The 22,131-nt window shown below is 35.0% G+C and overlaps 3 protein-coding genes across 3 annotated transcripts; 1 reads left to right on the top strand and 2 right to left on the bottom strand.

Annotated features, from left to right (window-relative positions):
* Window positions 1-341: 341 nt before the first annotated feature.
* Window positions 342-1,571, bottom strand: LOC131635822 (protein VASCULATURE COMPLEXITY AND CONNECTIVITY-like). The gene is made up of 3 exons (XM_058906469.1): window positions 1,397-1,571; window positions 962-1,164; window positions 342-818 (listed from the first exon to the last, which is right to left on the bottom strand). Exons 1-3 carry the CDS (start codon window positions 1,493-1,495, stop codon window positions 647-649), a joined length of 474 nt encoding a protein of 157 aa, XP_058762452.1. The 5' UTR covers window positions 1,496-1,571; the 3' UTR covers window positions 342-646.
* Window positions 1,572-5,109: 3,538 nt separating this feature from the next.
* On the bottom strand, window positions 5,110-6,113 carry LOC131635827 (transcription factor bHLH117-like). The gene has a single exon (XM_058906474.1). The coding sequence runs from the start codon at window positions 6,111-6,113 to the stop codon at window positions 5,214-5,216; it is 900 nt and encodes a 299-aa protein (XP_058762457.1). The 3' UTR covers window positions 5,110-5,213.
* Window positions 6,114-19,282: 13,169 nt separating this feature from the next.
* LOC131635834 (uncharacterized) lies at window positions 19,283-21,318 on the top strand. Its single transcript, XM_058906480.1, has 5 exons — window positions 19,283-19,516; window positions 19,634-19,691; window positions 20,446-20,621; window positions 20,715-20,822; window positions 20,902-21,318. The coding sequence occupies exons 1-5, from the start codon at window positions 19,283-19,285 to the stop codon at window positions 21,316-21,318; spliced, it is 993 nt and encodes a 330-aa protein (XP_058762463.1).
* Window positions 21,319-22,131: the final 813 nt, after the last annotated feature.

The following is a 22,131-nucleotide window of genomic DNA, read 5'->3' as shown; positions in this document are numbered from 1 at the left end:
CATGACAGTAGTTGAGGTAGTTTTTTTTTCCGACATTCCTCTCTATTTAGTCATTAGTTTAGAGGGAACAATCTTGATACCGCCGTTTACTTCGGAAGGGTATGTGATTGATGTTATGGCCTATGAGTTGTTACTTGTTACTCAAGGAAATGCTATTTTTTAATCTATTGCTGATCAATGTTAGTGAGATATCTACAATTAGTTAATAATCCAAACTTTGAACATTACCAAAACATAATAATGTAGATGAGAAGGTTAAACTTAGGGTGCAAGATTAACCTTTTGTTGTAAATTAAAATAGTCCATCAACATAGTGTTAAAAAAAATACAAAAAGAAAATAAGGACTTAAAGAAAGTAGAAAGATATATTTAGCTTTTTGTAGCCTATTTCAGAATACCATTACAATCTCTGGTAAACAGAAAATCTTTCATTGGCCAATGGCTTTGAAACAAAGAAGAAAATATGGAACACGTGTCAGTGGATTAGTGGAGAGGGTAATTTGGTGATCAATTGAAAATGGGGTTTTCTTTTTCTACCCCATAATACATATTTAGTAAAGCAACAAATTTGGTAAAGCCAAAACCTCTAAAGCAGAAAAGCAAGAGCAAAAGTGGCCTCCACTCTAGGTGTTTTCTTAATCGTTAATTAAGAGGCGGTGGCAGAAACGTAATAAGCAACACAGAATAAGCCATGAACAAAACACAGAATTCCACCAATTGATAGGAAATGATGGTGTGTGAAACCACAGGAGCCTCTTGATTTGTTGTTTGTTGCTGTCCCTATCACAAGCATGCTCAATCCAACAGCCAAAACAATCCTAATCAACAACACAATTAAAACAAATGTCATTCATAGTGACTAAACCAAACAACGAGTTCAACTGGTTGAACCATCCCGTTCAATTCGGTTTTTAAAACATTGTGAGAAAACAAGTAGTGGAGTTAGTTAGGGAGATGTTACCATGTTAAAATGAGGCAAGCCATTGAGAGTTGTCTATTGGGTGAATTCTTTTGAAGCTCTTGAGAACAAAAACAATTGCAGCCACCTAGCATATTGGCTATAACATGGGCTAGAGACAAGAGTATTGCTGCACCTAACCCAAGCATGAAAGCCTTATGGCTTGGATCTCTACACTCAAATATCCACAATCTCAAGTGTTTTACCTGTCGCGTAAAAAAATTATTACATCTAAATATATCGTCAAATTGCAACAAAACTTGTCTCTCAAGAAAAAAACTTCAAGTACATTATCATGAAAAGTACTGATGTTGTTTTTCAATCATAGTACAGTCAAATGATGGACTCTCGTCGGAGAACAACCCTGATGATAACGATTATAATGCAATTTTCTGTATGTATAGAATTAAAAACTTGATTAGTTTGATTCAAACATACCTTGTTTTGAGCAATTTCCGCCTCAATACCAAGAATTCCAGCTGTGACATCCATGACAACAATCAAAAGACATAGAAAAATGGTTACTTCTCTAGCCATTTTCTAGTAGAATTAATTTCTTTGTTTCTAGTGTGATTTTCTTTGCCAAGTACCTAGTTAAGAAAGTGAGGAAAAGATGTAGACGTGAAATCAAATATATATCAACACAATGGTGGGAAAAGCTTGTTTTATACAAAATGTACACAATAAACTTTAGTATACTTTAGTGTCTTTTTTTCTTTCTTTCTCAGTGTTGGATTCTTTTGACATGGGTGCAAGAAAAGCAGGGTATAAACCAACTCACACAATAACGTGACTATAGATGTCTATGAAATGGCCAAATGATGGTGAATATTAACTTTTCCTATTTCAATAATATATTGAGTGATAATCAAGTAATCAAGGAAATGGGATCACATGAGCACGAGCCAAGGGATTAATATAAGCCCCAATAATATTTAGTGAGGTGTTGTTCTTAATGTCGTGAGTGACACTGAACTCTATCCACAAATACTTAATTTTATTTAGTTAAAATATTAATGGATTTAATTTATAATACATCAATTAGTTTTTTTTTTTTAATTAATGGAGAATGACAAGAGCATATTGTGAAATTTCTTGAATTAATTCTTAAAATGTAAGATATTGATGGATTTTTTAAACTAATATTGAATTATATATATATATATATATATATATATATATATATATATATATATATATATATATATATATATATATATATATATATATATATATATATATATATATATATATATATATATATATATATATATATATATATATATATATATAAATATAATTTTGTTTAGTATAATAAGCATTGTAATTGAAACGATAAGATGGAGAGAATAAAAAAGAGGAAATAATTTTAAATGAAAAAAATATATTTGAATTATAAAATGATAAATAAGAGGCTGCTATTTAAATTTTAAAATGTGAAATAAGTGAAAAAAGAATTCAATAATTTTGTTTTATATTTCATTTTATTTTTTTCTAATATTTTTTAAAATGTTGAATCTTTTATTATTTTATGGATGAGAGAAATTCATTTGAACGATTTAGACTTTATATTTTTTTTATAGGCAATGGAATTCACTAAAAGGAGTATAAGGGGTACTCCACCCGATTACAAAGAAGAAACGGGAAACCTCTATCTCCTAAAACATAAGAGAGAAAGAGTATGCCACGCACAAAAGTTGCTATTGCCTATTATATTACAAAAGGTTCTCAACCAATTCCACGCGTTGAGAATTATCGCCGACAAACAATCTTCAAAGATAAAGAAAGCATTCTTAAAAATAACGGAATTACGATTCAACCAAAGAGGCCAAACCGTTAACAACCAAATAACCGCTATAATTAATCTATAATCTAAACACTTCACTTTATCGAAAGAGAGGAAAAACGATTGGAACTCTTCAAGATTTATCTTCTCGAAATGACCTATCCAAGTATACACCTTCTTCCAAACATCTCTTGTTAAAGAGCAAGAATCACAAAGATGAGATAAGGATTCCTCATCCGTCGAACAAAACACACAACGGAGATTGTTCACATTTGTTAGGATACCCCTCTTAAATAATTGATCCTTAGAGGGCAACCTATTTAACAAAAATCTCCATCCAAATAAATGAATCTTCGGGGGAACTTTAATCCTCCAAAGATATTTAATCGCAATCAAAACAGACGGAGTAATGTAGAAGAAGGAAGGCGTTTTGTTAAAGTAATAAAAACAAAACTTTACCGTAAAAAGAGCACTAGAATCCTTCAACCAATCATAACTGTCCTCTGGATCTTCCGATTAGGGGTGATCGTATCCGAACCAATCCAAAAGAAAAACCGCAAATCGAACCAATCCAAACCGATAACCGCAAAAACCGCGTTTGGTTTGGATAGTTTTGGATGATATTTGGGCTGAACCGCGCAGTTCGGTTTGGTTTGCGGTTTTCATTTCACAAAACCGAACCGAACCAAATCAAACCGCATATTTAACTTAAATTTTGAATTTTTATAATTAATTTATTAGGATTTGTTTGAGTTTTGCTGGGAGGAAGAAGATGTGGCCAACAATCTTATTAGTATTTTGTAGTTCATTTTTAGAGTCATTCATATTGCAATTTTTAATCTAGCTTTGAGTTTCAATTTTTCAACTTTACTCATGCGTAAAAGATAATTCTTTTCATTCTGTTAACTAATAGTGGTTCTTTTAACATTTTTATTGCCCTTAACATTATAGTGAGCGTATTTTCAAGTAGGTGTGTCCTATTATAATAGTGAGCCATTTATTTTATGGTGTAAACCGCAACTAACCGAACCGATCCTAACCGCATTGGTTTGGTTTGGTTTGGTTTGGATGACATTTTAAAAATTAACCGAACCAAACCAAACCGCATGCATTTTTATCTCGCGGTTAGGATGATTTTTATGCTAAAAACCAAACCAAACCGCACCGCGAACAGCCCTACTTCCGATGGCGTAAAGTCCCTCACGACTTCCTCAAAGAGCTGCTGAAGATCATGATCATATCATTACAGTCATAAATTTTAATTGTTGCTTCATGTGATTGCCAAAGAGTTTGTAATTGTTGCTTCATGTGCATGCCAAAGAGTTTAGTTAAGAAATGTGTTGGCTAATTTGAAGATACCTAAAAAGAAATGGTCAATCATCTTATGTGACAACAACTCCTCAATCAAACTATAAAAAATAAAAATAAAAACCCAATTATGCATGAAAGGTGTAACCACATAGATGTCAGGTTTTATTTCTTAAGAGACCTAACCTAGGATGAAATAATTGAATTGAAGCACTGCAACACTCAAGACCAGTTGACTGATATCTTTACTAAATCATTGAAGCTGAGTTCTTTGTCCAGTTAAGGGAGGGCTTAGGAATAGAGACCTTGTCTAATATTACTTGATATCTTATCATAGATGTCAAAGTAAAGGAGAGATTGTTGTATAATCTTGTTAAACTTTGTTAATTATATATTAAACCTTGTTAGTTAGTTAATTGTGAGTTAGTTACAACATTCCTTATTCTTCAAGTAATGAGCACAACTGAATGCGTATATTTGTATAAATAGCTCTCTATCCATTGAATGAGAATAAGGAATTTTGATTAAAAAAAAAAAAATGTAAAGTTCAAATTTTAATCAAATAATTGAATTTGATTCAAATATCAAACATACTAAATCTAATTTTATTTACTTCTCATTTTAATTTAAAATCAAATAATACTCTATAGCCCTTAAATCAATCTTAAAAAACCAAATCATAACACATCTTAATTTAAATAGATAATCTTCCCAAGGTATTTAGAAATCAAAACAAAAGGAACTCATACAATACAACCTTAGTAGTAGTTATAGTAATATCTGCCTTACCTGACAGGTTTATACCAATATGGTTATGAAAATCAACACTCTTATAAATTATTTGAACAAAAAGAGTGACAACAACTTAAAAGTTTCCCATCCAGAAATACTAATACTACAATAAAGATAGCAAGTAGTAGTACCATAACAGCAAGAAAGTTAGTAACAGCAAAGCATATTAAACAATAAAAATGCTCAAGTCCTTTGATACTTAACTAGAAAGAACACAATATACTAAGCAAGATAGGTTTTTTCTTCCTAAAAGACAAAAAAGTTAAGACTAAGAAAATCACTAAAAAGCTTGACAGAAACAGAGAGTAAACACTAAAGCAAATAAAAGACATTGAAAAGATGTTAGAAACGATGACGTTTTGTTGGTCCTTAGAGAAAGAAAGTCTTGGAAGAAGAAGCATTGTCCGACATATTCAGCTGCTGCTGCTGTTGTCTTCTCTCTGATATTTTTCTAAGCAGACAGATTTGTTCCATGGAGAAAACACAGTAGCCTTGTGAATAAAGCTTTGTTTGTGCAACCGGTGAGTTCACCACAACCTGCAAAGCCTGGTTTCTGTTCAGCTTCTTCAACTCAGCAAAAACACCATCATCGTCGCCGCCGCTGTAGGTGGTGTTGGTGGTTGACTGAGAAGGCATTGAATGAAGAGCAGAGATCTGAGCCTGCAAAAACTTAACATATTTGTAAGCTTCTTCGAAAAGGGTAGCTTGGTCCATTTTCTTATCCCATGGCATTAGTTTCTGCAAGCAGCGTGTTTTGTCGCTTAGTGTTTGTCTTCTCTGTCTTGCTAACTTGCTCTGAGGAATCAAGGAAGGAGATTTCCCACGGACAAAGTGAGGTTGTTTCTGTGGTGGTGGTGGAGTTATTTCCTCCGTGAAAGGGTGACGGAGGCGTTTTTTGTTAGAGTGTTCAGAGGAATGGAGTTGAGGAAGACGGTGGAAAGTTTCGAAAGGTGGATAGTATTGGGGGAGGAAGTTGAAGGGTTGTTGTTGAAGTGGGAGATATTCTTGTAATGGAGGAAGATTAAGAGGGTGTTCGGTTTTTGGGACTATGAGGACATTTTTGTTGTTGTTAAGGTAAGGAGTTTGGTCGGTGATGGATTGTGGGAGGTTAGGGAGTTGATGAGGGTCGTCGGTTATGGCGTGGAAGTTGTCAGTGAAGAAGGAATGGTTGAAAGTGAGAAGAGATTGGAGGCTGAAGGTGGAGAACATTGGGTCTATGGCGGAGGAGGGGGTGTTGCCGGAAAAGATGGAGTGTGAATTTGGGTCCATATTGATTGAAGCTAGAATGTTTGTGAAGAGGAGGAGATATTATATAAATATATAGTAGGAATGAGAGTGAGTGAGTATTCGTGTATTCATCATTTCATTTCAAAATGTTAAGTGTGGTTTCATAAAAAGACAAAATGTTAACCGTGAGTTTGGTGAGAGAGAGAGGGGGTAGTACTGTACTGGTACAGCTGTGAAAAACGGTTTGTTGTGATTCTGATACCAACGTCTTGCGGCCGTTTTGCACCACCGGCATTGTCGGTCGATGTTCTTGTTTTTTGTCCTTTTCTCATTTTGCTTCTTTTATATTCTTTTGTATAATATCATCACACAAGAACCGAACCGTATGATACATGTCATCAAGATATTTGATTTTTAGTCACTAAAATCACCCGTCCAACGGAAAAACATGTGATGGAATAGCATGGTTACACACGTACGGCTGTGACGGCTAGTATACTGAATAGAAATATCCTCACTCTCTCTTTCTCACATCCATGCATGCATGATGCATGATGCATATTCATGCACATACACCATCATACTACTTCTAGTACTATCTACATATAACGTTTGTTTATCGGGACAGTAATACATACCTCAACGAACTTACGGATTACCACTGCCTCGTATGTTTTTTGTTCTTAAAGCAATTCGTCAGTAGTTGTATACTAGCAGTGCAATACATATTATCACTAGAATTTGCAGACAAACTCCGACACGTCAATGTCAGATGTTTCTTAGACACTCCATATAGCTAACTACCTAGTAGCTAGGTTACAGCTAAATTTTAACATCAGAAATTAAATCAACCATTTATATATAGGAGTTGGAGTTAATTAAGCACTAGTGTAAATTGGTTTTAGAATAATCTATTGAATTCTAAAATTAAACAAAACTATTTGGTTTGGTTCAAGTGATTAAATTCAATCGGATAATTGTAATTTGATGAAGTTAAAAACCAGTCAAAACGATAAATCAACCTCGAAATAAGCTGTACCATAATCACCTAATTTAGGAAAGGATCTATTTTGGGAGATATGCAACCACCACCAGATGTAGCCAACAAATAGTTGTTTTGCTTTTTAGCTCTAGTATAGTCTAAGTCGACATATAAATAAGCTCTGATCTTCTACCACAACCTCTAACAACTTCTTGTACAAATAAATAAGCTCTGTTGGTCTAGCATTCTTTTTGTGTATTGCTCTTATTTTATAAAGACTACTACTGATAATATACATATACATTAGTTATATATTACTTATATTACTAGTTGTCAGAACATCCGACACGATATCGATATTGGCACGTCGATCAATTTTTGGGTAAGGTAGATAAGAATTCACCGTCAATAATAATTTGAATGTAGTTATAAATACTAAATTGTTGTCTCACACATACACATCTTTTTTTTTAACAATGTCAATGCTAAAGAAATTATATCCATATTTATGTATATCAATTTAAGTATGTAGATGAATTTTTATTAAGTTTATGCGACTATGTAACTATGTTTTATATTATTTTAAAAAGAAAATGATATGTTCTATATGGAAAATATAGAAATAAAATAATAATTAGAATAAGATTTTGAGTTGCGCAGATGCAACATATATTTGAAACACTTTACAATAATTTCAAAAAGAGACAATAATCCTTAATACAATCAACACTAAAGTTTTGTTTGCGAGTTTGAAGGGAATGAGAGAGAAAGATTTTCGAAAATGAATTTTTAAAAAATTATAGAAAATATTTGACCTTTATAAAAAAAAAATATTTAGTATAAATGATAAAAGAGTCTGTCAATGTTACTGCATCTAATAGGTTTTTATTTTTTGAGCCTTCTTTGGTTGCCTTCTACAAATGGAGTTTTTCATCCCAATGAAAAACAACAAAGCTCCAAAAAGTGCCATGTTCTATAAGGAGTGATTGAAACAATAGATTGAATATGGGCACAAACATGAAACTAAAGTTCAAATAAAAAATAAGTCATTGTTCTGGCCTGTGTAAATTAGATGAATAGCTGAGTGAATTCTTTTTCCTCAGTATCGTAATTGTAAAAATCATAACGAAATGGAGTAACAATCAACTGATGTAGAAACTACAGCAAAAAAAGAGCAAAACTTATTATAAAACTGAGCATGTGAAATGAATATGGAATCCAATAGAGAAACTGACTACAAAGCAGTAGCAAAGCTCCGAAACGAGCTTCTGAATATGAAAAGAACTCCTCCAATGTCCTTCGAGCAATAGCCCCAATAATCAAAAGTTTCATCTGCTTATCAAATCAGTTATATTATGGAACACAAGTAGGAAAAAAAACGAGCAAAAGGGATAAAGAATCAATGTATATGTAACATTCACAACTTCAGCGAATATTCCCTTATTTAAAAGCCCTCTCCTCCCTTCCCCTTCAAACTCTCAAACACACCCTAAGAAAACTGATCGGAAAAATAGTAAGTGTACTATTTTCACCGATGTAGTAATAATGGGTTTTACCCAAGTATCGATCACGAGGATTGCGTAGGAAATATAAATTATTGTAACTAGTCAATTAAACAAAATAGCATATGGGTGTTTTTGTTATATTGAAATAACTGAATTAAGATAAATAAGCTGAAATTAAAGTTAAGCTTTTGAGTATAAATTTAGAGTAATGTCAAGGTAGGTGTATGATCAGCCTTATAATGACTTTGTAAAAAGATCTCTTTAACAAGTTCATATGATGCAACTATTTGTTCTTAAGGGTGTTTTCCTAAGTCCTTAGTGAAAACCTTTTGGTTTGCAATCCTAATGCCTAAGTCCTTAGAAACATAGGTTTGTAAACCAAAGATGTAAATGATCAAGAATGTTCAAATAACCTTACGGTATCCCTAGGCCTAGGTGATAACAATAAGATTTAATTGTTTAAAAACCTTAACAACCGTACTCCTACAGATTGTTAACCGTGGATCAATCTTGTTTTGCCGACAAAGAAAACATTAAAAACATTAAACAATTAAATTGCAAAATATGAAAGCTTGATTAAAGATCAACAATATTCAAAGTCATAACAATGCAAATCAGGGACACCCCCTGGCATTGGGGGGTTTAGCCTCTCATAGTATTCAAGAAACCAAAATCACAAAGTTTAGACATTTACAAAGATTAGGAGAACTCGGATCTTCAATGGTGTCCACCGTTGAATCTCTTCGTCTTCCAACACCTTGATGAAGCTATCTTTTCTCTGCTCTGAAATTCTCTCGTACGATCAAAAGTGTCTTCTCCTTGTCTCTCAATCCTCTTTTAATCCCTCTAGGTTTTCAGATCTCAGCCGGAATACCCAAATTGCCCCCGGAACTTTAAAATTGTAAAAAACATAGAAAATCAGTAATTCTGTCTGCACAGGCTGACACGGCCGTGTCACTTGACACGGGCTGACCGTGTCAGCTTCTGCCACTTTTGGGGAGAATTCTTCAGCAGGTCGGACACGGTCGTGTCACTTGACACGGTCTGACCGTGTCCGACCCTGCCTCTTTTGGCTTTGACTTCAACATCAAAGTTGTAGCCCTTTTCGTTAGCGAAATTTTGCCACCGGAACCGCGTCATTCCGAGTTACGAAGCTCCAGTTATGATCAAAATACTACACGCCTGTCACGATTTTCAGCTTCTGTTACACCAACACTTGTGCAATTTCCATCTGATCCAGAATTAACCTACAACCACCAAGTAGAGAGATCAAAAGCACCTAATAGACAAAGATAAATGGCACAAAAACAAAATGCACACAAAATAACTAGAATTAGATGAATCAAAGAAAAACACTTAAAAACAACCACAAAGTGTTACCAAGTATGGCGATCTTATGCCGAATTTATGACGAAATTAAGTAGAAATGGTGACCGATCACAACCCCAAACTTATCTCATTGCTTGTCCTCAAGTGATGCAAGAGATCAAACAGAGGTCACCTTAACTTTTCTTTTCCACAACATAGTCGATGTCTTTCGCAACTTACTTCCCTTTCTTGATTAGGCTTTTGGGCTTATCGAACCTTGTTGTCCATCACACTTCACAACAGAGTGTATTTCACCTGCAAACTTTTTACACTTCTCACATTGTCTCTCGGGGTTAGAGTGCTTTTCGTTCAACATCACGATATGCAATATCCACCCTTGACTTTGCATACATCCTACTTTCACTACACAAAAATAATTCACACACTTTTGAGGACTTTTTAGGTTGTAACGGGGCTGAGGTGGAAGGAAGGATAAACAAGGAATTGATATGCAAATGGTTTGTGAACTAGCACTTATGTTATTCTTCTTGTCTTTGTGTTCGGTTTTGTGTGAGGTGGTTTCTTCTTAGACTCTCCTTTTTACCTAATTACCAGGCAATCAACATTGTTCGAGTCTTTCAAATCTTTTTAGGCAAGTGTTTCAAACTTTTTTTTTCTTGTGCTTTACACACTTTTATTTTTATTTTTTTCATATCACACTTGCCCTTTATTTTTTTAAGCACTACCCCAAACTTACAATTTCACACAGATTCAAAAGAAACAATAATTACACAAGTGCCAAACAAAAATGATAGAATTATGGTTAAGGATGACATGTGTGGGTTTAAACAAACAAGGGGGAATGGCTCAACGGGTTTAACGAGGGATAAAACAAAAATAAATGAAGGACGAAAAGGCTCTAGGGAGAACAAACAAGTGCCTCAGTGTGTGATTTCATATTTGTACTGTGTCAGTAGGACAAACGCAAAATTAGAGAGATAAAGTCATACCTGATTTTACTCTCATGATGATCTTTACATGTGTTTGGCTTTTTATGTTCCTCACCATGTAGGCTAAGTTTGCAGCTTCAACACACCCTTTATGTCATGTGACTTTCTTTTTTGGCTCGATTTCACCACTTACCTTCTCAGTCCAGTTCTTCAAGTTGCGTCCGACACTTTCGGTTATGTCCACTTCCAAAGTACCTCGAGAGATTAAGTTCAGGTTGCACCTTTCATCCACTAACTACCATTCATCATTCATTCAGCATCCATCACTCAATCTATAACACAATGTCAACACAACACACAAACAAAAACAAAAAAATGGAAATCAACTAAAAGCAACTGAAAAGAACCCCTCCCACACTTGAACTAAACATTGTCCTCAATGTTTTAGAGCCAGCCTCGGAGAGGTTGCTTACAGAGGTATTGCATTCCAATGATCACTTCCTAGCTTCCACTGGAGATGCTCTCTTTTATTTCCTGAAAATAAGACAAACAAATAGAGAAATTAATTATTAAAACCGTGGGTTGCCTCCCACGGAGCGCTTCGTTTAACGTCGCATGGCTCGACGGTCCATTACCCTTTATTATGGAGGGTATTTCCTTTTCCAAACCTTGTTGCTTGCCACTTCCGCAACCACGAACTCATGAAGATGAAAAGCATGGACAACTTTTCTCTTCAATTCACTTCCCACATTCTTCTTCTCGCCTTGCTCTTTCTCTTCCACCTTCTTCTTGACTTCCTTAGCTTTCTTAGGACTTTTGATAGTTAAATAATTTGGTTTCACCCTAGAGGCTATGCTTGAAACTTTTTCTTGGAGATGTTTAGGACTTTTGTCTTCTCCCTCACTTTCGATCATACCAACAGAAGCTTGATCATGTACACCTGCACTTTGTTTCTTGACTTCTAACATCTTCAAGGTTACTTCTTCATCAAATGATTTCACCGTTAGTGTCCCTTTCTCAATGTCAAAGTTGCAACGACTTGTTAACAAAAAGGGTCTCCCAAGAAGGATATGAGTTTCTTCATCTTCAGGAATGTCCATGATGTGGAAGTCAACAGGGAATACAAACTTATCAATCTCCACCAGTACATCTTCAGCTACCCCATATGATTTCTTGATGGTGTGATCCGCGAACTTTGATTTTGTCTCACTTTCGCTTATCTTTCCCAATTCAAGCTTTTTGAAGATAGATAGTGGCATTAAACTCACACTAGAACCATAATCAATGAGTACCTTTTTAAACATTCTATTCTTGATTGTGCATGGTATCGCCACTGCTCCAGGATCTTTCTTCTTGATGGGGATCTTCCTTGCTCGCGAGACTATACCACACTTTTCAGTTGTAATTTCTGGTTCTCCTCCCACGGGTCTCTTTTTAGCAATCACCTCCTTCATAAATTTCTTATACAACGGCATGTGCTCAAGTGCTTCAAAGAAGGGGAGATTGACTTCTAACTTTTTAAACAAAGCTGCAAACTTCTCAAAATCCTTTTCTGTTGAATTCTTCTTTGTCACTCTAGAAGGAAAAGGTAGCTTGATTGCCGGTTTAGCATTTTTCTCTTCAAGTTGCTTAACCGGTGGTATCACAATTTCGGGCTCTTTCACATTCTCTCTTATCTCCAAATCTACCTCAATCACCAAGGGGTCATCCATTTCCTCTTTTTCTTTTTCTGATTCTGCCACTTTCTTACTCCTTGTAGTAACAGCATTAATCTTCTCTTGGTTTTTAGGATTTTTCACAATTGAGCTCAGAAGGGTACCTTGTGCCTGTAGAGTGAGATGTTGTGCTATCTGACTCATTTGAATTTCCAGATTCTTGATTGAAGCGCTGGTGTTCCTTAGATTGCTCCTAGTTTCTTCCTGGAATTGAGAGTTTTGAGCTTCCATTTTTTCAATAGCGATCTCCCAATCTTCTTTCTTCGGTACCTGTTGTTGAAATTGTTGTTGACCTTGAGTTTGGAGTTGTTGTGGATGGTGTTGGAATTGTTGCTGGTATGGTGGTTGTTGTGGAGGTATGTATTGATGTGGCTGAGCTTGAGATTGATATTGGTTGGGTCCCTGCTTTTGAATATTTCCTTGTTGGTCTTTCCATGCGAAATTAGGATGATTTTTCCATCCTGGATTATATGTGTTGGCGTATGGATTATTCTGCCTCAACATATGAATCTGTTCAACCTGTTCCTGCGTTGCAACATAATGCATAGCAAAATGCGGTCCACCACATATTTCACACATAACTGATGTGATTGGCTCAACCTGTGCTACTTTCTGTTCTCCAATATTCATCTTCTTTAGTCTTCTTTCTACCTCAGCCGCAATCTGATCTTCCATTTTAACAACCTGATCTGCAAGCTTTAAATCAATTTTTCCTTCTGGTTGGTTCATTGTGCGATCATACAACTCAATATGCTCATTAGCGGCAATTGCTTCTATTATCCTTTTGATACCAGTGGCTGTTGAGAAATTGGTTGAGCCACCGGCAGCAGTGTCTATGAGTTGTTTTGTCTTGACTCGTAAACCATTCACAAAAGTCTGCATTTGCTCGGTTGGGTCCATGTTATGAGTAGGACATGCAACCAAACACCTCTTAAACCTTTTATATGCATCTCCAAGTGATTCCCCTTCTTTCTGTTTGAAATTGATAATGTCATATCTTTTGCGAATGAAAACTGAAGCAGGGAAATACTCATTAAGGAAAGCATTTTCCATCTCTTGCCATGCCGTGATACTCCCAGCTGGAAGGGAGTAAAACCATTCTTCCGCATCTTTGGATAAAGTGAAAGGAAACATCACAAGTCTCTTGGCTTCTTCAGAATGGCCTTCGATCTTCAATGATGTTGTTGTGGTGAGGAATCTCTGAAGATGCTTATTTGCATCTTCGTTGATTCTTCCTGAAAAGGGCTTGCTTTCCAACTGGTGAATAGTAGAGGGATGTAGTTGGAAGTGTGCCACATTGACCGGTTGATTGACGATTGTCATTCGGCCAAGTGGTGCGTTCCCCCTTCCATAATCACCTAAAAGTCTTTCTGGAGGAGGTGGTGGATCCTCTGCCATAGTTTCAGATTCTAAATCTGACTACTTGGATGGGCTCGATAGTGTTTCTTCGTTTTCAGATTCTGAAACTATGGTTGATTCTTCTTTTGATGTCAGTCTTTTTTGCTTAGCTTCTCGAAGTCGTGCTCGCAATGATCTTTCTGGTTCTGCGTAAAAAAAACAAAATTCTGCTGAGGCCTTACCTCGCATACAAGATTAGACAATGATTAGTTTAGAGGAAAAAATAAATAAAAATTGCTGAAAAATAAAATTTTAGTTGCAGAGCAACAAAATTTCAATTGACTTATTAATCACTTATATTTTGGCAATCCCCAGCAACGGCGCCAAAAACTTGATCGGAAAAATAGCAAGTGTACTATTTTCACCGATGTAGTAATAATGGGTTTTACCCAAGTATCGATCACGAGGATTGCGTAGGAAATATAAATTATTGTAACTAGTCAATTAAACAAAATAGCATATGGGTGTTTTTGTTATATTGAAATAACTGAATTAAAATAAATAAGCTGAAATTAAAGTTAAGCTTTTGAGTATAAATTTAGAGTAATGTCAAGGTAGGTGTATGATCAGCCTTATAATGACTCTGTAAAAAGATCTCTTTAACAAGTTCATATGATGCAACTATTTGTTCTTAAGGGTGTTTTCCTAAGTCCTTAGTGAAAACCTTTTGGTTTGTAATCCTAATGCCTAAGTCCTTAGAAACATAGGTTTGTAAACCAAAGATGTAAATGATCAAGAATGTTCAAATAAACTTACGGTATCCCTAGGCCTAGGTGATAACAATAAGATTTAATTGTTTAAAAACCTTAACAACCGTAGTCCTACAGATTGTTAACCGTGGATCAATCTTGTTTTGCCGACAAAGAAAGCATTAAAAACATTAAACAATTAAATTGCAAAATATGAAAGCTTGATTAAAGATCAACAATATTCAAAGTCATAACAATGCAAATCAGGGACACCCCCTGGCATTGGGGGGTTTAGCCTCTCATAGTATTCAAGAAACCAAAATCACAAAGTTTAGACATTTACAAAGATTAGGAGAACTCGGATCTTCAATGGTGTCCACCGTTGAATCTCTTCGTCTTCCAACACCTTGATGAAGCTATATTTTCTCTGCTCTGGAATTCTCTCGTACGATCAAAAGTGTCTTCTCCTTGTCTCTCAATCCTCTTTTAATCCCTCTAGGTTTTCAGATCTCAGCCGGAATACCCAAATTGCCCCCGGAACTTTAAAATTGTAAAAAACATAGAAAATCAGAAATTCTGTCCGCACAGGCTGACACGGCCGTGTCACTTGACACGGGCTGACCGTGTCAGCTTCTGCCACTTTTGGGGAGAATTCTTCAGCAGGTCGGACACGGCCGTGTCACTTGACACGGTCTGACCGTGTCCGACCCTGCCTCTTTTGGCTTTGACTTCAACATCAAAGTTGTAGTCCTTTTCGTTAGCGAAATTTTGCCACCGGAACCGCGTCATTCCGAGTTACGAAGCTCCAGTTATGATCAAAATACTACACGCCTGTCACGATTTTCAGCTTCTGTTACACCAACACTTGTGCAATTTCCATCTGATCCAGAATTAACCTACAACCACCAAGTAGAGAGATCAAAAGCACCTAATAGACAAAGATAAATGGCACAAAAACAAAATGCACACAAAATAACTAGAATTAGATGAATCAAAGAAAAACACTTAAAAACAACCACAAAGTGTTACCAAGTATGGCGATCTTATGCCGAATTTATGACGAAATTAAGTAGAAATGGTGACCGATCAAAAACTATGAAAAATATTGTTGTTACAATTCACATGTCATGCAAAATATGATAGTATAGATGCATGTAGAAATTAAAAACAACACACAGTTTATAATGTTTTTTATATAATTCCTACTTCATATGCATTAAGATAGATGTTTGTCAATTTTCAACTCGTGGTTCTTATCCCTTTTTTATGATAAGTAGTTAGTTAGTTACTTGTGAGGCAAGTAGTTCCACGTATAGTCTATATACACTTGTGCTTGTAATATTTTTGCATTCACTAAATTCATAATATAACTACACCAATCTATATTCTTATCTTGATTATTTTTTTCAATCTTTTTCTCTCATCTTTGAGGGCAAATATAGAATTTGCACTAACAAATTAGTATCTAGAGTCTTTTGGTTCTTGTTCATATAGACTGCATATCCTAGGATGGTAAATCACATCCGTTGTAATGAATGGTGACAAAGGCATTCTTACTTCTCTTCCAAATCTTGATGGCAAGAGTTGTGATCGATAAAATAAACAAATGATGTCTCTTTTTGGCTTTCAATATGCTCTTGAGGTGGTTATCAACAGTGTCTTTGAGCTTGATGCAAACGCAGTTGAAGCTCAATGCACTCTTCATAACAATGCAAAATTTGTTCGGAATGCTCATGTTGTGTTCGCGAAAGATGTATGGGATACTCTTGTCAAATATTAGGAAGGAGGTGAGAAAGTTAAAAGTGTAAATTTGCAATCTTTACGGTGGCAATATGAGTTACTATAGATGGGAGACAATGAGAAGGTTGCATGCTATGTGTCCAAGGTGCATAATCTTGTTCACTTGATGAAGGATTATGGTAAAATGATGACAAACAAGATGACCATTGATAAGGTGATGAAAACCTTAACTTCTCATTTTGATCATGTCATCGTGCTTATTCATGAATTTAGTGACTTGTCTACAATGGAGTTGGAAGATATTGAAGGATCGTTAGAATCCTAAGAATTAAGAAAAGTTAAAAGAAAATATGTTCAAGAATCCATTCAGGCTTTGCAAGCTCAGACTTGGAAAAATAATGGTAGATTTAGAAAGTTCAAAGGCAAATATAACAAAGGCAATAATAATAAGAAGGGTTATTGGTCTCACTCCCACTCTCAAAAGCAAAATAATAATGAAAAACCTGGATCTTCTAAAAGAGGATGAGGGACTTCAAACCGTAAAGAAAAATTCAATAAGAAATATATGAAATGTTATAATTCTGATGAATGGGGTCACATGACCAAGAAATGTTGGTACAACACAGGAAAAGGAGCTATTAAAGACAAATATGTTGATGGAGAAAAACTGACATAAGAGGATTTATATGGTTTTGAATGAAAGGTCTTTAAGGCTGTTGAAGCGGTAAAGCGGAAAGCAACAAAAAATTTGGAAATATTTATCCGAGAAACTTATCGTGTCCACAGAGATTAGTTCTACTGAATTACCGTTCGACGGATTCTTAGTTCTAGAGTTTGGGTTAAATGGGTTTTAAGTAAAAATGGAAAATATAACTTATGAACATAAAATAAATTCATTCTTGATAGAGAATAACTTATCTGGTTCGAATCTAAACTATTCCTCACAAACTTAGATTTATCACTCCTCCGCACTCAATCTACAATACTCATCAGAATCACCGCATATCTCTCACATCAATATCAATTTCTGCAACACCAACGAGAGTTCAACTATATTGCTCTTTCGACGATGTCTCAACTGGTCGAACAAATTAGGGCATTAAACTTAGATATTATATGGATGTTAACCCCAATCCTATCTCTAGAATCTAAAGTTAACAGATATCTCCATAATCAAGATTTGTGATGTCTATTTCTACAACAACACAATTCCAAAGCATTTAAGCAAAAAGATCAAGGAAACACCGATTAAGATTTGTAAAGCAAACTTTATACAACAAATAGAAAGAGTAACAAACATCCATGTGTTTAGAGTAAACTTACAAACAAAACCCAACAAAAGAGAAATACACAAAGAAGAATGAAGAAGAACCAAACATCTCATGGGTTGTCAGCTCCGATTGATGAGAAATCCGACTTTGGATCATCCGTATGCAAGCTCCAATGGTGTTTTCAAGCTAAATCTACCAAAAAATTACCTAGGATGAGTTAGGGTTTAAAAATACCCAAAACATAACCTAAAAATATATATTTTTACCCTATTTATACACTTTTAAATTTCACACAGCGCGCAAAGTGTTGGAAAGATTATTCAATTTGCACCCAAAGTGTTGGAAAGATTATTCAATTTACTACCTAAAAATGAAAAAATATCAACCAAATTGATGATTTTTATTCTTTGATTTTGAGCCTTATTCGTTGATGAGTTGGTTTTGTTGCTCAAAATCGCGCGTTTGAAGTCGTGTCTTCGATACTTTATTACTCATGCTCCAAATACACAAGAATACCTACAAAAAGACACAAAAACTATCAAAAGGTATAAAAGTATATGAAAATACAACTATTCACAAAGTATACAAATTTACATACAAAATGGGGAATTATTCAAATGGTATTAACAAAAAGTATCGATAAGTGCAACAAATTATATACACAAAATAACGATATTTTGGCACTTATCAAAGGCTACAGTTTCATATGATTATTAAAATTCTACAATTTGGTTCTTGGACACAGGCTTATCTAATATATATGACGGGTCATATGGCATGGCTAATAAAGTTTGATGGTAGAAGAAGAAGAAGAAGCAACATTAGAGTTGCTAATACTAGATCATTGAAAGGAGAAGGAGAAGGTAACATGGTTATCAAAAGTCGTAATGGCATGTCAACAATCATTGAAGATGTAATATATGTATCAGGAATGAAGTGAAATCTCTTAAGTGTTATCCATCTTATTGAGGACGTGTTCTTAGAAATAATGAAGAATGAGGCCCTTGAACAGTTTGATGCAAGAAATAAGCTATTCTCGAGGTTTCCATTGTCAAAGAATAGAACCTTAAAGACTATGATAAGTTCCATATAATTCCAAGGCTTGCAAGTTGTGGTTGAGCACAAAGAAAGTTGGTTATGGCATCTGGGATTCGGCCACTTAAACTTCAAATCACTCAATCAACTTATTGCACAAGTAATGGTGATTGCTCTACTAAAGTTCTCAATTCCTAAGAAGTTAAGTGAAGGTTCCTTGGTTGGGGGAGCAATTCAAGAATGCTTTCAAGTCTTACTGTCCCATGAGATCATCATGCTCATTGGAAGTTTTTCACTCCTATGTTTGTTGTCTTTCTTAGGATCACACTATTGGTGGAAATAGATGCGGTCTCTTTTATGGATAAGCATAGCAGGAAGCTTTGGGTGTACATGATCAAACACCAAAATGAACTATTTTAAGTATTAAAAAGATTCAAAATATTGGTTTAGAATAAAAGTGAGAAGATTAAGATCCTTAGAATATATAGTGGAGGAGAATATACATCCAATGTATTTTAAGAATTTTGTTCAAATCATGGGATTGGTCTTGAGGTCACGACTCCATATACACATCAACATAATGGTATAAATGAAAGAAGGGATAAAAGCATCTTGGATATGGCTAGGTGTATGTTGAAACAAAAAGGCATGCCTCATCCATTATGGGGTGACGTAGTCACAATAGCTGCATATGTGTTGAATAGTTATCTAGTAAGGAGATTGAAGAACAAAGTTCTAGAAGAAGTTTGGAGTGGTAAGAAATCATTTATGAATTATCTTAAAGTGATTGGATCAATTTTTGATAAGCATGTGCCTGATGCTAGAAGAAAGAAGCTAAATGACAAAAATGAAGTAATGATATTTGTTGGTTATCACAAAATTGGAGCTTATATATTGTTTAATCCAATCTCTAAGAAGATCGTGATAAGTAGAGACATCATTATTGATGAAAATGCTGCATGGAACTAGGCATCTAACAACATAACTAGCAAGATTTTATTGAACTCGGGCTTGGAGGAACCAGATGGTGAGTTAGATAAAATTTTCCTACAAGGCCATGAGTTCTATTCTTGTACAAGAAGCAGATGGTGGGGAAAAGCCAGTATACTTCGTAAGTAAGGTCTTGAAGGGAGCGGAGAAGCTGTATTAGAAGATTGAAAAGATGGTGCTGGCTTTGGTGAAAATGACTCGAAAGTTAAGGCACAATTTTCAGGGCCGCACCATAATTGTGAAGACGATTTATATGATAAGACAAATATTAAAAAAGCCAGACTTAGCCGGAAGAATGGTTACTTGGGCTGTAGAGCTTTCCGAGTAAGACATATAGTTCATTCTGAGATCCAGCATCAAATCCCAGGTGCTTGCCGATTTCTTGGTCGAACTAAGAGGTCCCACTCCAAAACAAAGCACATGGATCCTTCATGTTGACGAATCGTCAAACCTCAATGGGACTGGGGCAGGAATTGTACTCGAGGGACCTGGTGACTTCATATTGGAATATTCCTTGGGGTTCAAATCAGACGTGTTGGATTCTGTGTGACATCCCAAGTACAAATTAGACATATTGGATGTCGTGTAGCATCCCAGGTATAAAATGTGCAGTTTAATTATTCACGATGGTAACCCATGTTACGAAGCAGGATAATTGTGATGTTTTATGAAGTGTGACACCCATGTGGTTGTGTTTACATGATTAAATTAATCGTTAATTTCGTGGGATTTAGAAGGGTGTTACAGTGATCGATAAAATAAACAAATGATGTCTCTTTTTGGCTTTTAAGATGCTCTTGAGGTGGTAATCAATGGTGTCTCCGAGCTTCATGCAAACACAACTAAAGCTCAATGCACTATTCTTAAAGACTCTATGAAGAAGGATTCCAAGGCGTCATTTTGCATTCAATCAGTTGCTAATGGTGCAAAATTTGATCAGAATGCTCATGTTGAGTTTGCAAAAGAGGCATGGGATACTCTTGTCAAATATTAGAAAGGAAGTGAGAAAGTCAAAAGTGTGAAGTTGAAATCTTTACGAAGACAATATGAGTTATTATAGATGGGAGACAATGAAAAAGTTGCAGGCTATGTGTCCAAGGTGCATAATCTTATTCACTTGATGAAGAATTATGGTAAAACGATGACAGATAATATGATCATTGAGAAGGTGATGAAAAACCTTAACTTCTCATTTTGATCATGTCATTGTGCCTATTCAAGAATATAGTGACTTGTATATAATGAAGTTGGAAGATCTTGAAGGATCATTAGAAGCCCGTCAATTAAGAATAGTTAAAAGAAAAGATGTTCATGAATACATTCAGGCTTTGCAAGCTCAGACTTGGAAAAATAATGGTGGATTTAGAAAGTTCAAAGGCAAATATGACAAAGGCAATAATATTAAGAAGAGTTCTTTGTCTCACTCTCAAAAGCAAAAGAATGATGAGAAACCTGGATCTTCTAAAAGAGGAGGAGGGACTTCAAACCGTAAAGAAAAATTCGATAAGAAAAATATGAAATGTTATAATTGTGATAAATGGGGTCACATGGCCAAGGAATGTTGGTACAACAAAGGAAAAGGAGCTACTAAAGACAAAGATGTTGATGAAGCAAAAATAGGACAAGAGGATTCATATGGTTTTGAAACGATAGTCTTTAATTAAGGCTACAGTTTCAGATGATTATTATGATTCTACAACTTTGTTCTTGGACTGAGGCTGCTCTAATCATGTGACGGGTCATAAGGCAGGGCTAGTAAAGTTTGATGATAAAAGAAAAAGAAGAACCAAGATTAGACTTGCTAATAGTACATCATTGCAAGCAAAAGGAGCATGTAACATGGTTTTCAAAAGACATAATGGCAGGTCATCAATCATTAGAGATGTACTATATGTACCAGGCACAGTGTGAAATCTCTTAAGTGTTGGTCATCTTATTGAGAACGAGTTATTAACATGTGAAGATATTAACTCCTAGTGAAGGCTTTCATGCAACTACGATCCATAATCACATAAAGTTTGTAAAAATAAAATAAAAATAGTATAGAGCCAACAAAAATAAAGTTTCTCAATAAAAAATAATACAGAAAATCGAATATGTCTCAAAATAACAACAAGAACAACAACGAAAACAACAAGAACAACAACAAACAACAACATACCAGAAATGTGATGAGACTAAAAGAAAAGTGTTGGTTCTTTCGTTCTTCCTTCCTCTTTGGAGAAGAATGGTGTTCTTTCATTGGCTGAAGAAGAATGGTGTTCTTATGTTCGCTAGGGCTCAAAATGTGAATGAGCTAGACTTAACATTAGCTTTGAAGGAATACAAATTTTAGAAAGTTTTATTTTGGTTTTATTAAAATTTGGGGAAACATATCCGACGTAAACATCTCTAAAAAATAAAAGCGTCTTTTTAGTTCTAAGAGTAATAAAAAATTTAGATAATTTTTATATCAGTTTTCTTAAAAACCGATGGAT

The sequence above is a fragment of the Vicia villosa genome, unplaced genomic scaffold, assembly GCF_029867415.1.
Source record: "Vicia villosa cultivar HV-30 ecotype Madison, WI unplaced genomic scaffold, Vvil1.0 ctg.001555F_1_1, whole genome shotgun sequence".
In the NCBI taxonomy this organism is placed as follows: domain Eukaryota; kingdom Viridiplantae; phylum Streptophyta; class Magnoliopsida; order Fabales; family Fabaceae; genus Vicia; species Vicia villosa.
Note: the sequence above shows the minus strand (reverse complement) of the source record. Positions and strands in the feature narration are given on the sequence as shown.

Excerpts from the sequence above, each read along its gene's own strand:
- LOC131635822 (XM_058906469.1), bottom strand. The coding sequence starts at position 1,495 with ATGGCTAGAGAAGTAACCATTTTTCTATGTCTTTTGATTGTTGTCATG. Across the intron at positions 1,165-1,396 it reads CGGAAATTGCTCAAAACAAG|GTAAAACACTTGAGATTGTG; the intron begins GTATGTTTGAAT and ends TTTACGCGACAG. Across the intron at positions 819-961 it reads GCTTGCCTCATTTTAACATG|GATTGTTTTGGCTGTTGGAT; the intron begins GTAACATCTCCC and ends GTTGTTGATTAG.
- LOC131635827 (XM_058906474.1), bottom strand. The coding sequence starts at position 6,113 with ATGGACCCAAATTCACACTCCATCTTTTCCGGCAACACCCCCTCCTCC.
- LOC131635834 (XM_058906480.1), top strand. The coding sequence starts at position 19,283 with ATGGCTAGGTGTATGTTGAAACAAAAAGGCATGCCTCATCCATTATGG. Across the intron at positions 19,517-19,633 it reads AGCTAAATGACAAAAATGAA|GCATCTAACAACATAACTAG; the intron begins GTAATGATATTT and ends GCATGGAACTAG. Across the intron at positions 19,692-20,445 it reads GGGCTTGGAGGAACCAGATG|ATGCTCTTGAGGTGGTAATC; the intron begins GTGAGTTAGATA and ends TTGGCTTTTAAG.